Source organism: Centruroides sculpturatus, unplaced genomic scaffold, assembly GCF_000671375.1.
Source record: "Centruroides sculpturatus isolate CEXI.00-Female unplaced genomic scaffold, Cexi_2.0 scaffold926, whole genome shotgun sequence".
In the NCBI taxonomy this organism is placed as follows: Eukaryota; Metazoa; Arthropoda; class Arachnida; order Scorpiones; family Buthidae; genus Centruroides; species Centruroides sculpturatus.
In genome coordinates this window covers 297,894-313,463 of record NW_019385546.1, presented here as the reverse complement: position 1 = coordinate 313,463, position 15,570 = coordinate 297,894, and the positions used below count along the sequence as shown (strand labels likewise).

At 31.3% G+C, this 15,570-nt stretch overlaps 1 protein-coding gene across 4 annotated transcripts in view; it reads left to right on the top strand.

Moving 5' to 3' along the window:
• The window catches only part of LOC111639987 (dystrobrevin beta-like), a 71,067-nt gene that overhangs the window by 24,254 nt on the left and 31,243 nt on the right, over window positions 1-15,570 (top strand). For all 4 annotated transcript variants that reach the window (XM_023385979.1, XM_023385980.1, XM_023385981.1 and 1 more), the window contains exon 2: window positions 1,121-1,219. In XM_023385979.1, the coding sequence (XP_023241747.1) occupies window positions 1,121-1,219 (99 nt within the window). The remainder of the gene's footprint in view (window positions 1-1,120; window positions 1,220-15,570) is intronic.

Here is a 15,570-nt window from a genome sequence, read left to right as displayed (position 1 = left end):
TTTATATAGCACCCGTTACATGACAATGTAACGGGTGCTACACATGGCTGGAGACTTTATGGTGGGGTTGTAAAAACTTTGGCAAGTACAACTTACTTTGTAATTTTTTGTTCATTAGCCAATAATTATGACCTGATACAATTCTTGTTGTTAAGAAGATTTTCTATAAAATAATCTTGAATTTAAGTTTTCATAAGTGGAATCACTATTAATAGTAGGGAGACTTTCAATAGATATTTATCTGTTTGTTTCTATACGTTGATATAATATTTTTCTGAATAGAAATTTTTATTAAAATCATTGAATATAACAATAGATTTGTATTACAGTAGGCATTTATTAAAATTTACAGAATTAATTACAGCATTTATTTTCCAAATTCTATTGTCAACTATTATTATCTGCCTTGCAAAAAGCAATTGCAAGAAAATGTTTTTCATTTAAAACAAAGAGAGTACTATATGCTTTAATCATATATATTGAATAAAATTAATTGCCAGGACAATAAGTATAAACTTGGAAAAATTACAAAAAATTTCCTAGAGATGAACTTTAAAAGTGTTCTTCCTCCTTTTAGTCAGCAGGAAATAAAGTTTGTCCCTAGGAAATATTTTGTGATTTTTCAAGCCTTAATTTTATATACAAAAAGTTTTAATATGATAACACTTTTATTCTTGTCAATTTCCTTTTATCACAATTACATAAATAAAAGTATCTTCTCTACAGCAGGGCCAATATGTTTCCTGTTGAGAAGGTATTGATCACTTAGGAGTTGATTAGCAAATTAGATACATACTGTACATGCATATATATTTTAATGTTGTTTAATTATTTAGCAAATACAATCATTTAAAAATTCTTTAAAATATTTTCACTATCATTTTCAAAACTTCCCAAATATAAAAGAATTAGTTAAAAAATAGTATTTGTGTATGTATAATTGTTTAAGGGGAACCCCTCATCTAGAGTAAATTTTAGTCTTATGCAAACTGCAATTTTTATTGTTTGGATATAAATTATTTAATAATTGTACATATATGGTACATTTTGTGTGTCTGTGTGTGTAAATTTGAGATAGTGTAGAATTCAAATTAAATTTTGAAAATGTTTATTTTTAAAGATCCAGCAACAAGCATGGATAGTGGACATTTTTCAGATGACTTGAGTTCCAGTTCTCAAGGCCTTCCTCCTGATTATCGCCTTCTCATGGCAGAAATGAGTAAATATATTTTTTTAAATTATCAATGTACTCATGTATTATTATTAACAGATAATTATTTTGTGTAATATTTTCAACAGAATATTCTTTAAAATGTATGATAGACAAAAAGTACTTTGTTGATAAATTCCTAAATAGGAAAAATAGATCAGAATTTTGTTTTTTATATTGTCCACGTAGACCTTGTTTATAAATAGGACTTATTATACTGTTATAGTTTTGAATTAGCAAAAAGGAGGAAGTCGTTAGTCAAAAAAAATAAAGTAAAAAGCAACAGGTGAAAATAAAGACATTTTGCTTTTTGACTAAGACTTTTTTCTTTTTGCTAATTCAAAACTATACAGAACTAGTATAATAAGTCCTATTTATAAAGAAGGTCTATGTGGACAATATAAAAAACAAGATTGAAATATTAACGACATAGAGGAACATAGAATTAAGATCAGAAGTTTGTTTACATTATATTCAGTGGTGATATTCGAAATATTTAACAAAGGGTTCGCTAACAGAAAATTTTTCCTTAATTTTTTTCGCTCAAATGGTGCATTAACAACATTAGCGCAAAAACTGACCTTAAGATAACCATATAAATAAAAAAGATGCGTTCGCAAAATTAAGTCAGTTAAAATTTAACATTGTTTATGCCAGAACTATATTTTTTTTTAAATAATAAAAAAAAGTTTTCAAACTGGTTTATTTTGTACATATTTTAATATTTTTCATTCAAAATATTTTATAAACATAAAAATTGGCATTTTTTCAATCAGAAAAAGTCATAGGAAAAGCAGGTTTAACTGCTTTCCTTATGACTTTTTCTCAAGAAAAAACTTTTCTAAATCATTTATTTTATCATTAGGTATTATTATAATAATAGACAGATGTCATCGTCTCTCGAAATACAATATCTTTTTTATTTCGCTGTCGATAGCCCGACACGTGTTCCACAGCCATCTTGTATTTTCTCGCGCGCGTGGGATTGTGGGATCTCTCGTATGGCTGGACCTAGTTTCAAGAACTCTTTTGAGTCGATCGTGATTGAACCTCGTTTCAGACTTTCAGTTGAGATTGAAACGGTCGATGGAGGTTGCACCAAGGCGAACAGGATATAAGGCTCTAGTTTAGTAGTGTTACAGAGTATAATACGTATATTTTAATATATTTTTTAAAAGAAACAAAACCACTGAGAAATGTTACGTGTGTTTAACAACGGGTTCGGAAAACTTTGAAAATATTAACAACGTGTTCGGCCGAACCTGTGCGAACCCGCTGAATATCACCACTGATTATATTCATATACATATCATAACATTTTCCTTTCATATACAGGGTGAGGTATTTAATCTGAAAAAATGAAATAAGTTTGCTTCAAAACAAAGCATTGCAGAGAAAATGTTTAAAATAAAATATGTTTGTTTTGAAGGCAGAAGGGTATCAGGTTTACTTATTTATATTTTGAGTGCATTTTCAAGGTCATATTAAGGTCAGTTTATTTTCAAATGAAAACCTATAATTTCTATATTGACAGCTGAATCTACATGAAATAACAAGTAATTTTTTTTGAAAAATCTTTTTGTTTATCACATTACTTTTCACAACAAAAAATAAGTGATTAACCTAGCCCATGTTGAAATTTTTTTATCCTTTTTTAAATAATCATGGCTACTGTATTGTTAAAAATTATTTTTTTATTTTGCACAAACAAAATAAATATATTGAAAAATATAAAAACAAAAAAAATTATATTTTGAAAGTTCATTTTAATATGAAAGTAATGACGCATAGCAACATCCAGTATCAAAAATGTTCTGATGCAGAAATGAGTATATTTGGGGTGAACAGGTCAGGTCAAATGAGGTCAACATGAAAACACTCGGGAACAACACAGGACAGGTTAAACAGAAAGATCTTTATTGCAAAAATTATTTTTTGTTTTGTGCTCAAAATAAAAACTAAACCTATTGCCCTTCTGCCTTTAAAACAAACACATTTTATTTTAAACATTTTTCTCTGCAATGCTTTGTTTTGAAGATATTTCACTTTTCAGATTAAATGCCTCACCCTGTATAGTAATACATAAACATATACAAGGTGAATCAAAAGTAGGTGGACAGTAGGTGGAATAGGGTTTGTGTTAGGGTTATTCTATAACAATGGTATAAATTTAACTTGGTTATGGTTGAAAAATTACGTCAGAGATGCATTTCAAGAAATTAATACACAAAGATAAATTATGCAAAAATGTTTGTAGAAGAGTGAAATGGTGAAATGTAGACTTCAAAGCTGTGTAAATTGTGATGGAGAGTAGTTTGAGCATTTGTGTTGATAAAATTGTATTGTATTGTATTAGTAAATATAATTGTGTATGAAATCTCAATAAATGTTATCATTTACTGGCCACCTACTTTTGGTTCTCTTGTATATTATAGTAACTAAATTAGTAAATTTAAAAGGTAAAATTTATGAAATAATACAATATTTTTACCAAAATAGAACTATATATTATGAAAATAATTTAAAAATTTGATAAATTATGCAAGAGTACTGTGTCCAATTGATTAAACCAATATATAAAATGAATTTTGTAAAACCAGGTGTAGTTTATCCTCCTATGTAAGTACAGTGAACTCCCATATAGTGATGAAAAATTGTGACTAGTACTCATACAAAATTATAATTTTGTCATCCAGAGATATGTTTTCTTTTTCAACTTCTAAGCCTAGGTTTAAACTTGCATAAAATCATCTGCTAATGCAGGTCTCGATAATGCAGTTTCTTATAACAGAGTGTATTCTCCACATTTCATGGGACTCTGCAGTATAAGGGCTGATTCCAGAGACAGTCTTTGCTAAACCCAATTTACCCCCGTATTCACCAACACGAGTTAAACAGAGAGTTGACGAACTCGAGTTTAGATGTAACTCGAAGTCAGATTACGAGTTACTCTTCTTTCGTATTCAGATAAAAATTTAACTCTAGAGTTTCGCTACTCTAGAGTTAATATTTTAAAACAATCCTGAGTTCGAGATTAAACAAGTCTTCTTTCGTAAGCAGAGTTTTGATTGGTTGAAAGCAAACACGTGTATGAACCAGGGAGGAGACGAATAGAATAGAATAGAAACACGTGTAGAAAATGGCGGAAAGTGAAATGGAAAGCAGTGCACGCCGTAACTTTTCTAATTTTGAGAAGGAAATTCTACTTGAATTAGTCGAAAAATATAAATCGATCATTGAAAACAAGAAAACAAATGCGATTTCTTCCAAACAGAAGAGAGGCACATGGGAAGAACTAACAAAGGAATTCAATGGTATCCCGGGTGTCACCCTTAGAAAAACCAAACAGTTATTGGACTGTTATAAGAATTTAAAAAAGAAAGCCGTGAAAGAACAGGCACAAAAAAAACCCGAATTATTTAAAACAGGAGGAGGAAACCAATTCGTTCTAATAGGTTTCTTACGCTCTCTTTTGGCAAACGATATCGACATAGAAAGTCGTAATCGTCCAATTGTTCGAGGTCATTTCTTCTTGGAGAAATAATCCGCCGACTTCTTCGTTCCATACGATCTATATAATCTAAATATTTCAGATTTTCTAGCATCTCGGCTTCGTCTTCGTCGAATGTCGCCATTTTTCTCTGAAATAGACCGCTTTGCGCAGGCGTCAAACCTAGAGTTATCGTCTACTCGCCGATTTTCTAGAGTTAGAGTTAGAGTTAGGGTTATTGTGTTTGACTCGAGATTCGGAGTTGGTGAATACCAATTTACCAGTAACTCGAGAGTTAACCCTAACTCTAACTCTAACTCGTGTTGGTGAATACGGGGGTTAGAGTAACAATGGCATCTAGCGACAGGCTTTTTATATTGCGATTTAAAATTTGTTGCAAAGATATTAATTAGCAACTTTTGAACATGGTCAACTTTTGAACATGGTTCAGAGAAATGTTAGTTATTACATTTATTGCCATTGCTCCTGGTTTTTAGATGCTGGTGAACCTTTTTGTTACATCACAAAAATGACAAAGAACATGACAGAAAAATGTTGAACTTCATCAGAGAAGGAAAGAATGTCTTCAGTGGGTTAATTAGGAACTATCTGATCATGAAAGAAAAACAAAAAATAGTTAAATATAATTTATAAATCACAAACATATTATATTTTACCAAATAGAAAATTTAAAAATAGGATTTGTAGACTAGAAATAGGAAACAATAAATTAATATCTTGATTTTGTTTTTACAGTAGAACATTGATTATCTGAATACCAATCAACTGAAACATCAGTTAACCGAAAGCAATCCATTCGGCAAATTCAAATGTTCACTAGTGCTGTGGCACTTCAATTTTTGGCTATGTCTTGGTCTACTTCAATATTATTTTTGTTGGTGTGTGTGTTTTAGCTGGCAGCACTGGCACAACCATATTGTATCATTAAAAATTATTTCTTTATTTTGCACAAACAAAATAAATATATTGAAAAATATAAAAACAAAAAAAATTATATTTCAGAAGTTAATCTATATAAAAAACATTCTGATTCAGCATGACACTTGTTGAGAGGTTACTTAAGGATTCACTAGTATTTGACACAAGGCTTTTTTCCCCCCATTATGAGTGGTGTGTTTTGCTTCAGCTCATCGGAGAATATATCCCAAGCGGCTGGCATCTCCAGATAAATCTAAGAAAAAGAAAGAGTTTTGCTTGTTTTGTGTGGTGTTTTTCTGAGGACTGTTGTCAGGATATGTGTCATACTGAATCAAAATGTTTTTGATACTAGATTAACTTCCTAAATATTTTTTTTTTGTTTTTATATTTTTCAATATATTTATTTTGTTTGTGCAAAATAAAGAAATAATTTTTAATGATACAATAGCCACAATTATTATTTTAAAAAAATTTTTGTTAGGCTTAACATTGACAAAAATTCAATGCGAAGCGACATGCAACAGAGAAAAATTTCAACATGGAATAGGTTAATATTTTTTTTAATATCAGTTATCCGAACAACCCCATTCCAAATTGTTTCAGATAATTGATGCTCTATTGTATTTATATTTTGCACACAAAAAGAAAATTGCTTGCTCTAAATTATAAAACTTTCAATTTAATTAGTGGTGTTTTGGGTTATTTTGGGTCATTTTTGTCATTGATATTTTATAAATAGAGTAGCCTTTTTTTTATTCTACTCTATATTCTATTCTATATTCAATTCAATACCTTCCTTTGCTAATTTATTTATTGTTCAATTAGATTAACCATCAGCATTTGACTGGCTTCAACAAAAGTCAACACATTTGAATCTCGGAGTTCATGTATAATTATTCTTCAGTAAAAGATATAAACAGTAAAATCAATATTACTTTTTAAAAATAATTATTTTAAAGGTTTTCTTGGGGGAAAAAATCATTAGTCTAACTTTTGGTTGTTTTAATTCCATTTTAAATTGTCAATCAATCAATAACTGTTATTTTAATAAATGTTAATAAATGACCTTTTTTCCTCAAATGTTTAATTTTGTATCTAATTCAATTCAAAATAAACATGAATTCAGATTTAGAAAATGTATTGAATCAAAGCTCCTGATCAGAATATAATCCTAAAATACAGTAAGACCCTGCTTAATGCGGGGGATGCGTTCCTAGATGACAAAGTGCTAAATGAAAGTGTTAAACAAGGTCATTTTAACATAGAGGAAATAGGGATAGGGATAGGGGAACACGCAACCAAAAATAAACAGATTTTACTTTAAATTTAACTTACTTTTATATTTATTTGCATAATAAAATATGTTAAATAACACAAACACATGCACACAGAAATATAAAGTTCATTTTTTTGTGAGGAAGGTCCAGGCTCTTCTGATATTCTTGCTTTTTGTGATAAAGTTGTGAAGTTTCATTTCTCGCTTTTTTCTTTTTTTAAGTAAATGTCAATAGCAGAAGATTGCATCCAAAATGCCTCATTTTGCTTTTGCACTTCTTTCAAAATCTGGATCATTTGCTACAATTTGATCAACAATTTCGGTTATCGTTACCAAACTTTTACTAAGGAGATCTGTAGAGAAATTTTTTGGGTTCTTCGTTTTCAGAATCACTATTTTACAGTTCTACATAAATTCCTTGTTCTACCAGTTCTTAAAAATTGTCATTGGTAAGGCTCTCACCAGAAACCTGCAATAACTCTTCAATATCTTGCTTGTCTACATCTCCTAGTCCTGCTGTATTGATTAGGTTGAGTTTGGTCAACCTAATGATGGGCTCTTCTCGTTGAGAATTCTCGGATACCTTCAGCCATAATTTCTTCCATACTCTGTTCATGCATTTATCAGTTAATTCTTTCCAAGTGAAGCAGATATTGCCTACGGTATCCATGATGATATATTTTTATCCAGAATTGCACCAAACAAACATAGATTTAAGGAAAGTACAGTACTACGATGAATTGCCATCTTTTGCTGATTGGTTTGTGTTCGTAAATAATTGTGAAAGCCGAATTTATTGGAATAAATTGTTAAATATTATTTACGAGGAACAGTTTATAGAAATAAACAACAAACCAATATTCAAAAAGAACATAAAACTTTTCCCACGAACTTAATTCCGTGTTGAGAATGATACATCCAATGTGTCACCTGAAATCTAGGAAAAGATGAAAGAAAACAACTATTGGATGGAGGCAGTAGGAAAAACCCAAAGACGACCCCCTTTATAAAAAGGAGGGGTCGATGCATAAGAGCGAGTCTCTGGAGTTTGGTATGAGCTTTGGATTTATGTGAACGGATTAGCCGCTACCTGGAACTATTCTAATCGCTGCCGTTCGGGAGGATCACCACCTAAAGAAATATCAACGTTCGAAAGAACTTTGTGCCACATAGATACTCGATGACTAAACGACTATTCGACAACTTATATCAAGGTGTTTATCCTCGCGCGAAATACATATGAGCTCTCTCTCATTAATACGGGTAATTGGGAAGAAAGTAGATATGTTAACTGAATCGATTGTATATAGCTTAAAGAGAACAATAAACGGGCATTATGTATAGATGATGTAGAGTGAAATTCCTCTGATTCTCTTTTTACGCCTCCATCCCGGAACTAAGAGTCCACATACGCGACTTCTCGTGCGTAAATTCGAACGTAATGGTCTCTGTGTCTACCCAGAAGACACAGTGGTGTCAGTCCTGATAAATTTATCATTGCAATCTTTGCCGACGCAATGTCGACCCTTCGGTCCTGTGATGCCGAAGCATAGAGGGGACACTTCGGCATTGTCACATAATCATATTATATACGAATCAATGAAATGCCATGATAATTTGAATCAGCATAAATTTTAAGCACTTTTTAATGCTTTGAGCAGACCGCATTATATCGAGTCAGCATTAAGTGGGTTCTTACTGTATTACTAATGACAGACTGAAATTGGTAAAAAAGACCACCAGGTGGTGTCAAGTTGAACAGTGCTTTGTCTTTGTTCTGGCTCTAATTTTATAATTAATTATATTTCTTCCATTTCTTTAAGACACTTGGTTGTTTTATTTTTTCTTTTTAACCTTTGGTGCATATGAATATTAAAAATTTGTATTATTTTGTTGCTAGTCAACCTTGCATTCATGCATGTGGCTTAGTGTTATTGCTAAGCCTAATGTGCAGCACAATGCCGGGGCGCAAATCTAAAGCTATCCCAGAAATCGTCTCTGCAGCCTTTGAAAAAATATCGAAACTAGGATTTACAGAAGCCATCAACCAACTTAAAAGTATTTATCAGCCCATAGTGAATAAATGCCCAGTCAACCAACAAGAAAATTACACAATAGATCAACTAATACAAAGAATAACTGACATCCATTTATGTTGTTTAGACAAATACAATGTAGTACAAGAAGAAATAGCTAAACTGCACGATGATAAAATTCATTATCAATTACAACTGAAATCATATGCAAATGCTGTTAAAGCTTCAAGAGTTAATGTCGATAAGAAGCCTGGTCAAGCAAAAAAAGGGAGACTTTACTGTTAACTCCAGGGATTAAAAACTCGCAAGTGGACAAAAATACAGCCAGAAGTCATTTAGAATCTGTTCTAAAACTGGCTGCCAGTAGTATCAGGATTGACTCCTGTCTGGTGCAAAAAGATGGAAAAGTCAACCTACAACTATCCAACACTGCCAGTGTTGATAAAATTATTAATCTTATCAACAAGAATGATGACTCTGAATTCAAATTTTCGGCAAGAAAGAAAACTAAAAGAAAGCCCTTATTTCAAATACACCATGTGTGCTCTATCCTAAATAACAAGGAGTTGCTTAAGATAATGAAACAAAACTTATTTTACAACACATACGATACCTTAGCTATTTTTCTACATAGTTGCCATACAGATTTAAACATTTGTCATAGCGTATCACAAGCTTTTCTATACTTTCTGCACACTCAGTTACCTCTAAGTTCTTGAACCAATCATTAATGACCTCTTTCAGTTCGTTGTCACTTGCATAGTGATTCCCGGCCAAAAAATCCTTCAATTTTGGGAAAAGATGGTAATCACTCAGAGTCAAGTCTGGGCTATAAGAAGGATGTTCAAAACTTCCACTTAAACTGCTGAAGCAAGTTCTTCGTCAATGCAGCAGCATGCAGACGTGCATTATCCTGAAGAAGCACAATGTCTCTGGACAACAATGCCCGCCGTTTGTTTCGAACTGAAGCTTCATTCGTCACATCACCATAAACCTCAGTTATCTGCCTGTAAATTTCAATAGGGCAGACTTTTTTGCATTCAAAAAGCATATTACACTACGAACCTCACACTTGGCGGGATCATTAATTTTGTCACACATTTCAAAGTCACACTATAAACAGTAAATGATCATTGTGGCTCGCTGTAAGCATCAGGTTGGCACAAAAAATGGGAAAGTCCATGACATGGCAGTGGGGGGTGGTGGGAGAACTGCATGGCTTGTCAGATCAAAATGTTTCTTTCAGAATGACCCTTGTATCTAAATTGTAAATAAATGTTTATGTTATTGCTTTCATACAAATGACTGGATAAATTTCAAGAAAATAATTTGGGATTGATTGTTCTTCAAAATTAAAAATAAAGATTAATTGGAAGAACATTTCAATTTACCTTTAATGGATTTTTCTTGCCTAAAGTAAATCTTGTTCTATGTAGTGTACTTTATGATCTACTGTCTAACTAAGTTAAAAAATATCATATTTCAAAATTACCATGTTCATTCTATTTGTCATTAATTGAAAGTACAGAAATCTTTTATTTTTGTATTATCTTGTTATGTTTTCTTCTGATTCTTATTTTTAAAGATTTTACATAATGTATTATCAAAAAATAACATAAATATTGAATTTATAATGTATTACAGTTAAATCTCTAAATCTTGAATTTGAAGGGCGCAAAAAATAGTCAGTTTGAGCTGTGAAGAGGTTCTGCATATGGAAGTATATGAAAAATGGAAATAGTTTTATTCAGATACAAAGTACAAAGCAGTAGATGTAATATTTATTTAGACTATATGAAAATGTACTCACTAATAGTGCCAAACTTAGAATAAGAATAAACTACACTGTTTTTTGGCATTAAAGTTACTTTCTTGAAAAGTTTTTAACTAGAAGCAAGTGCTTTTGATATTTCAACATTTTATACATAGCATTTAAATTTGAATATTATGTACACTCTGCCTGAAGTTGACATTTTGAAATGCTGAATGTACTTGTATTTAAAAACTTCAAGTAAACAACTTAATGCCAAAAGACAGTGTTGTTTATTCTTATTATTTGGATCATTATTATAACAATGTATGAGTCTGTAATAATGATTTAAGTAAATATCATGAATTAAAATATATCACAAAATTACTTTATGGTATACTGAATTTATTCAAAAATCAAATTTCACATAATATTTTACATAAATTATCTACAGGAAAATTTAGATGGTTTGCAAATAGATCTTTATTAATATAAAAGACTCTCAAAAATTGCTGAAGACAAAATGCAAGATGGCTATCGCAAATGAAGAACTCTACTCTAAATAGAAATATGAATTATGAGAAAACCAGTATTCTCCAATGGAAATTAAAAAACAAAATAATAAAATCAATTTTTGCTACCATAGTCTAACTTCTCCATATGCTGTGACAAAAGAAAGCACTAATGTGTCTGTCAGGCAAAGAACATAATTTATAAACAATTTGATGATGCTAGAGGAAAGCTAGATTTAATGGAGTTTTTACTAAATTAAGAACTGTGATGCCATTAGCTTGTTTATCCAGCTGTATTAAGCTGTATTAAGCTTTTACCAGACAATGCTCCAAAAGGATTTCTTCTTCTTCTTTTTGACCTTTTCTCAACAATATGGGGTTGGCACTTCATCTTTCTCTTCCATTCCGTCCTGTCCAAAGCAACTTTTGTAGAGATGCTGCGCTCCTCCATATTATATTTAAGGGTCTCATTCCAGGTCTTTCTCGGTCTTCCTCTCTTGTCCCTTTCACTGACATTCCTATGACTCTGTACTGGGCTGTTTCTGGTTGGTGTTGCATATGCCTAAACCACCTCAGACAATTTTCTGTCAATTTTTCTTCTATTTCCTTGATGCCCAAACTTTCCCTGATGTAACTATTATTCACCTTATCTTTCCTTATGACACCGCTCATCCATCTCAGCATCTGCATTTCTGCAACATGCATTCTCTGTACCTGCACTCTGAATCATACAACATTGCAGACCTAACAATCATTTTATAAAATTTTCCTTTTAATCTTGGAGGCTTTCTTCTGTCACAAAGTACTCCACTAGCCCCTCTCTATTTAGTCCAGCCAGCTGCAACTCTATTTGTTATATCTTCATCAATCTCTTCATTTTGCTGGAGAGATTGATGAAGATATAAATTACTGATTCCATATATCTAAATCTTTTACTCTCGCTCCTCCTACTTTACATCAACTTCATTCTCAGAAGCACCTTTCCCAAAAACACATTTTGTATACTTTGTTTTCTTTCTATTAATCCTTAAGCCTTTTTCTTCCAATCTTTCCTTTCATTTTTCCAACTTACTATGTCATTTGTCCTGTCCACATTAATAAGCACAATATCATCCTGCAAACAGCAGATATCAAGTTATTTCATCCTGTAAATCTCCTGTCAGCACATCTATAATCAAGAAAAGCAAGTAAGGGTTCAGAGCTGAGCGAGCCCTGGTTCAAACCAGTGTCTATGGGAAACTCGTTGGTCACCCCAAATGAGACCTTACTGTAGTTGTGAACCCTTTGTACATATCGTCAATGACCTTAATATATCAACTCCATCACCTCTTTACTCTTTAATGCCCACCAAATTACTTCTGTTGGGATTCTATCATAGGCTTTCTCCAGGTTAACCCCTTCATTCCCGATCATTAATTAAATTGATATAAGATTAATATTAAAAGACATTAAAAATACTTAAAACTGAAAAAAATCAAAAGAAATGCGTTAATTTTGAAGAAAAACCTTCAAATTTTATTTTCCTCTGTTTCGCCTTTCTGTGAAATTTAACACCGATGAGTCATTGTTTACACAGCTGGGTGACCTTGAACACAGCTGGAGTCCGATTTCCCGGGACATTTTCATAGACGTCTCGGGAGGACGGGTTTAAAGTAGGGTGAATATAAGCGACACGGAAATTTTTAAATATTTTTAAAAAATTCAAACTTTTATTGCGATTTCCGACCCCCCTAATTAATTAATTTTATATTAAAAAAATATATTAATTAAAAAAATTAAAAAACCATTGGAGGTCGTTTTTGACATCAGAAACTAACTTTAAATAACTTTACCGAATGAAAATCCGTGCGCTACAACTTAGGAACCATGAAATAAAATTGATAAAAAACTCCCATTAAAAAACAATTAAGCCTTAATCGAGCCTTCACATAGGCTTATTAAAATCGTGATAAAATTTTTTGTGCGGGAAAAAAATTTTGTAAAAATTTGGGGACCTAAAAAACATTCCAAAAATTCAAAAAAAATATTTTTTTAAAAAATGGCCTTAAGGACCACATTTTTTGTAACGCTATGTAGGCTTGACGTATATATACGTCAATGGAGACTGAGGGGTTAATGAAAACCATGTATAAATTTTTTCCTCACACCTCGACACAGAAACCTTGGTCGAAGATATTAGGAAAATGAATTAAAAGGCTGCATTTTTAAAGGTTTTTGTGTCGAGGTGTGAGTATTAGTTGAGTGCAATTAGAGAAGAGTATAAATTTTTTTCTTTTCTCGGTGCTTTTTCATCAGTTAGTGCAGGAGGAAAATTTCCTCTGCTGTCAATCTTTAATTTGCCTTTTTTTTGTTCATCTCCAGATCCATTTCAACCTTAGACTGGAAGTTCAGTAGACCATAGAAGTATTGTTTCCAATGCTCTCTAATGTGTCAAGTCAGTTAGCACTCTCTGGTTACCATCCTTTATGCACTGTGTCTGACCAAGATCTCTGCTCTGTTTCTTTTATTTTAGCCAGTCTGTATACTACCTTCTCACCCTCTCTTGTCTAATTTCTCATAAAGTTTATCTAAGACTTTATATTTGGCCTTGCTAACTGCTCTTAGTTTTGTTTTGGCTTCTTTATACTTTCTATAATCATCCATTTCTCTTGTTTTTTGTCATTTCTTGAACAAAGTTTTTTCCTTAATAATTGTTTGCACTTTCTCATTCCATTAAAAATTCTTTCTCAACATATCCTTTATTCTTAGTCTCACCAACCACCTTTCTTCCCACCATCATAATACTTTCAGTCATCTTATAATTATAGTATGATTTTCGAATAGCAGACACTGGCTATTTGGAGGTATATGCCAGACGCCATACTGTATTTTAACTGGGTCATTATAAAGTGAAGAATACAATGGATTATGAAAACATCAAATGTGTTAGGAATGTGAAAATACAGCATTTTAATTATTTAAATACAATATTTTAATTATGTATATGCAGCATACATAATTAAAATATTCATACAACATATTATTTATCTTTTCAGCTGTAAAAATCACATTTTAATTGAATTCTAAATAGCATACAGATTCTATAGGATACTTTAATTAAATGGAACATAAAAATTACGACAAAATGCAAATGTTGATTAATTATTAATTCTTCAAAAATAATCTGAGCAGAAGTAACAAAAAGAAAAATGAAACTATTATTATGAACAAAAGGGTGGACGAAGGTTAGTTTAGGCAATGAGAGTTTGAATGTTGAGTTACAAAGGTGATTTGCTAGCCACTTCAAAGGATAAGAAAGTATTCAGTATTCTTGCATTTATAACATCATTTATGATCTAAGCAACTAATAAAAATTGATATAGGGATTTGTTTGCTTTGTAGTTATTGAGTAGGTGTAATTTTTCAAACATTTTTGCTTTTTTCAATAAATGATTTATTAAAAATTACTTCAGCCACTAGAAAGCTATTAAGATCACAAATTATGTCATAAATTTGAGAAAACTGAATATCTTGCTATACTTTAAAGAGGTCAGCAAATTGCCCTTGTAACATGATCTTTGAACTTTCATCAAATAAATGCTGTTGTTATAACCTTAAAACTGTTCCTTTTTTATTACTAGTGTTACAGTTCTTGTTGAATGAATGAATAACTATGGAAAAATTTATGGTTTCTTGGTACTGTAAGCTTAATTTCAAAAATAAGACAGAAGTTTAATAACATTAATATATATGATGATAAATGGTGATTGACATTTTTTACATTTACATTACATTTACATGTAAAAAAAAATTGTCAATTATCATTTATCATCATATATATTAATGTTATTAAACTTCTGTAAAAATTGATTGACAATGTAACTAGATTAGTCTTCTCTAACAGATAAATAGTATTGTTTGGCTTTTTACAACCTGCCCTTCTCTCCTATTTCTATTATAAGCCAGTTTTTATTTGATGACTATGGTTGAAATTTGTCATCTGAAAGAGTATTTGAATTGATTTTTTGTTTTAGTTTTAAAATATTTTGTACATAATTAATTCTTTCAGAATATTGAAGGTGGAACATTGTGTTTTCATAGGGTAGGTTATGGATGACAGTGTCTTCTATTTAGAGGTAAATATTATAGGTGTCCTATTTGAAGGGTCTGGGGATTGTAAAAATGTCCATTAAGTAGAGATGTCTGCTATTCAGGAGTGTTCGTTAATGGAGGTTTCACTGTATAACCTTCTTGCATTTTGGTACTCCTGTAATAGGTTATCTAGGCAATTCCAGAACTCTCTCTTCTCTTCCTCCCCTGACTCTGCTTGAGGGTTATATACAATGAGTAAGTTTCAATCTGCATTTCCAAGGATCAC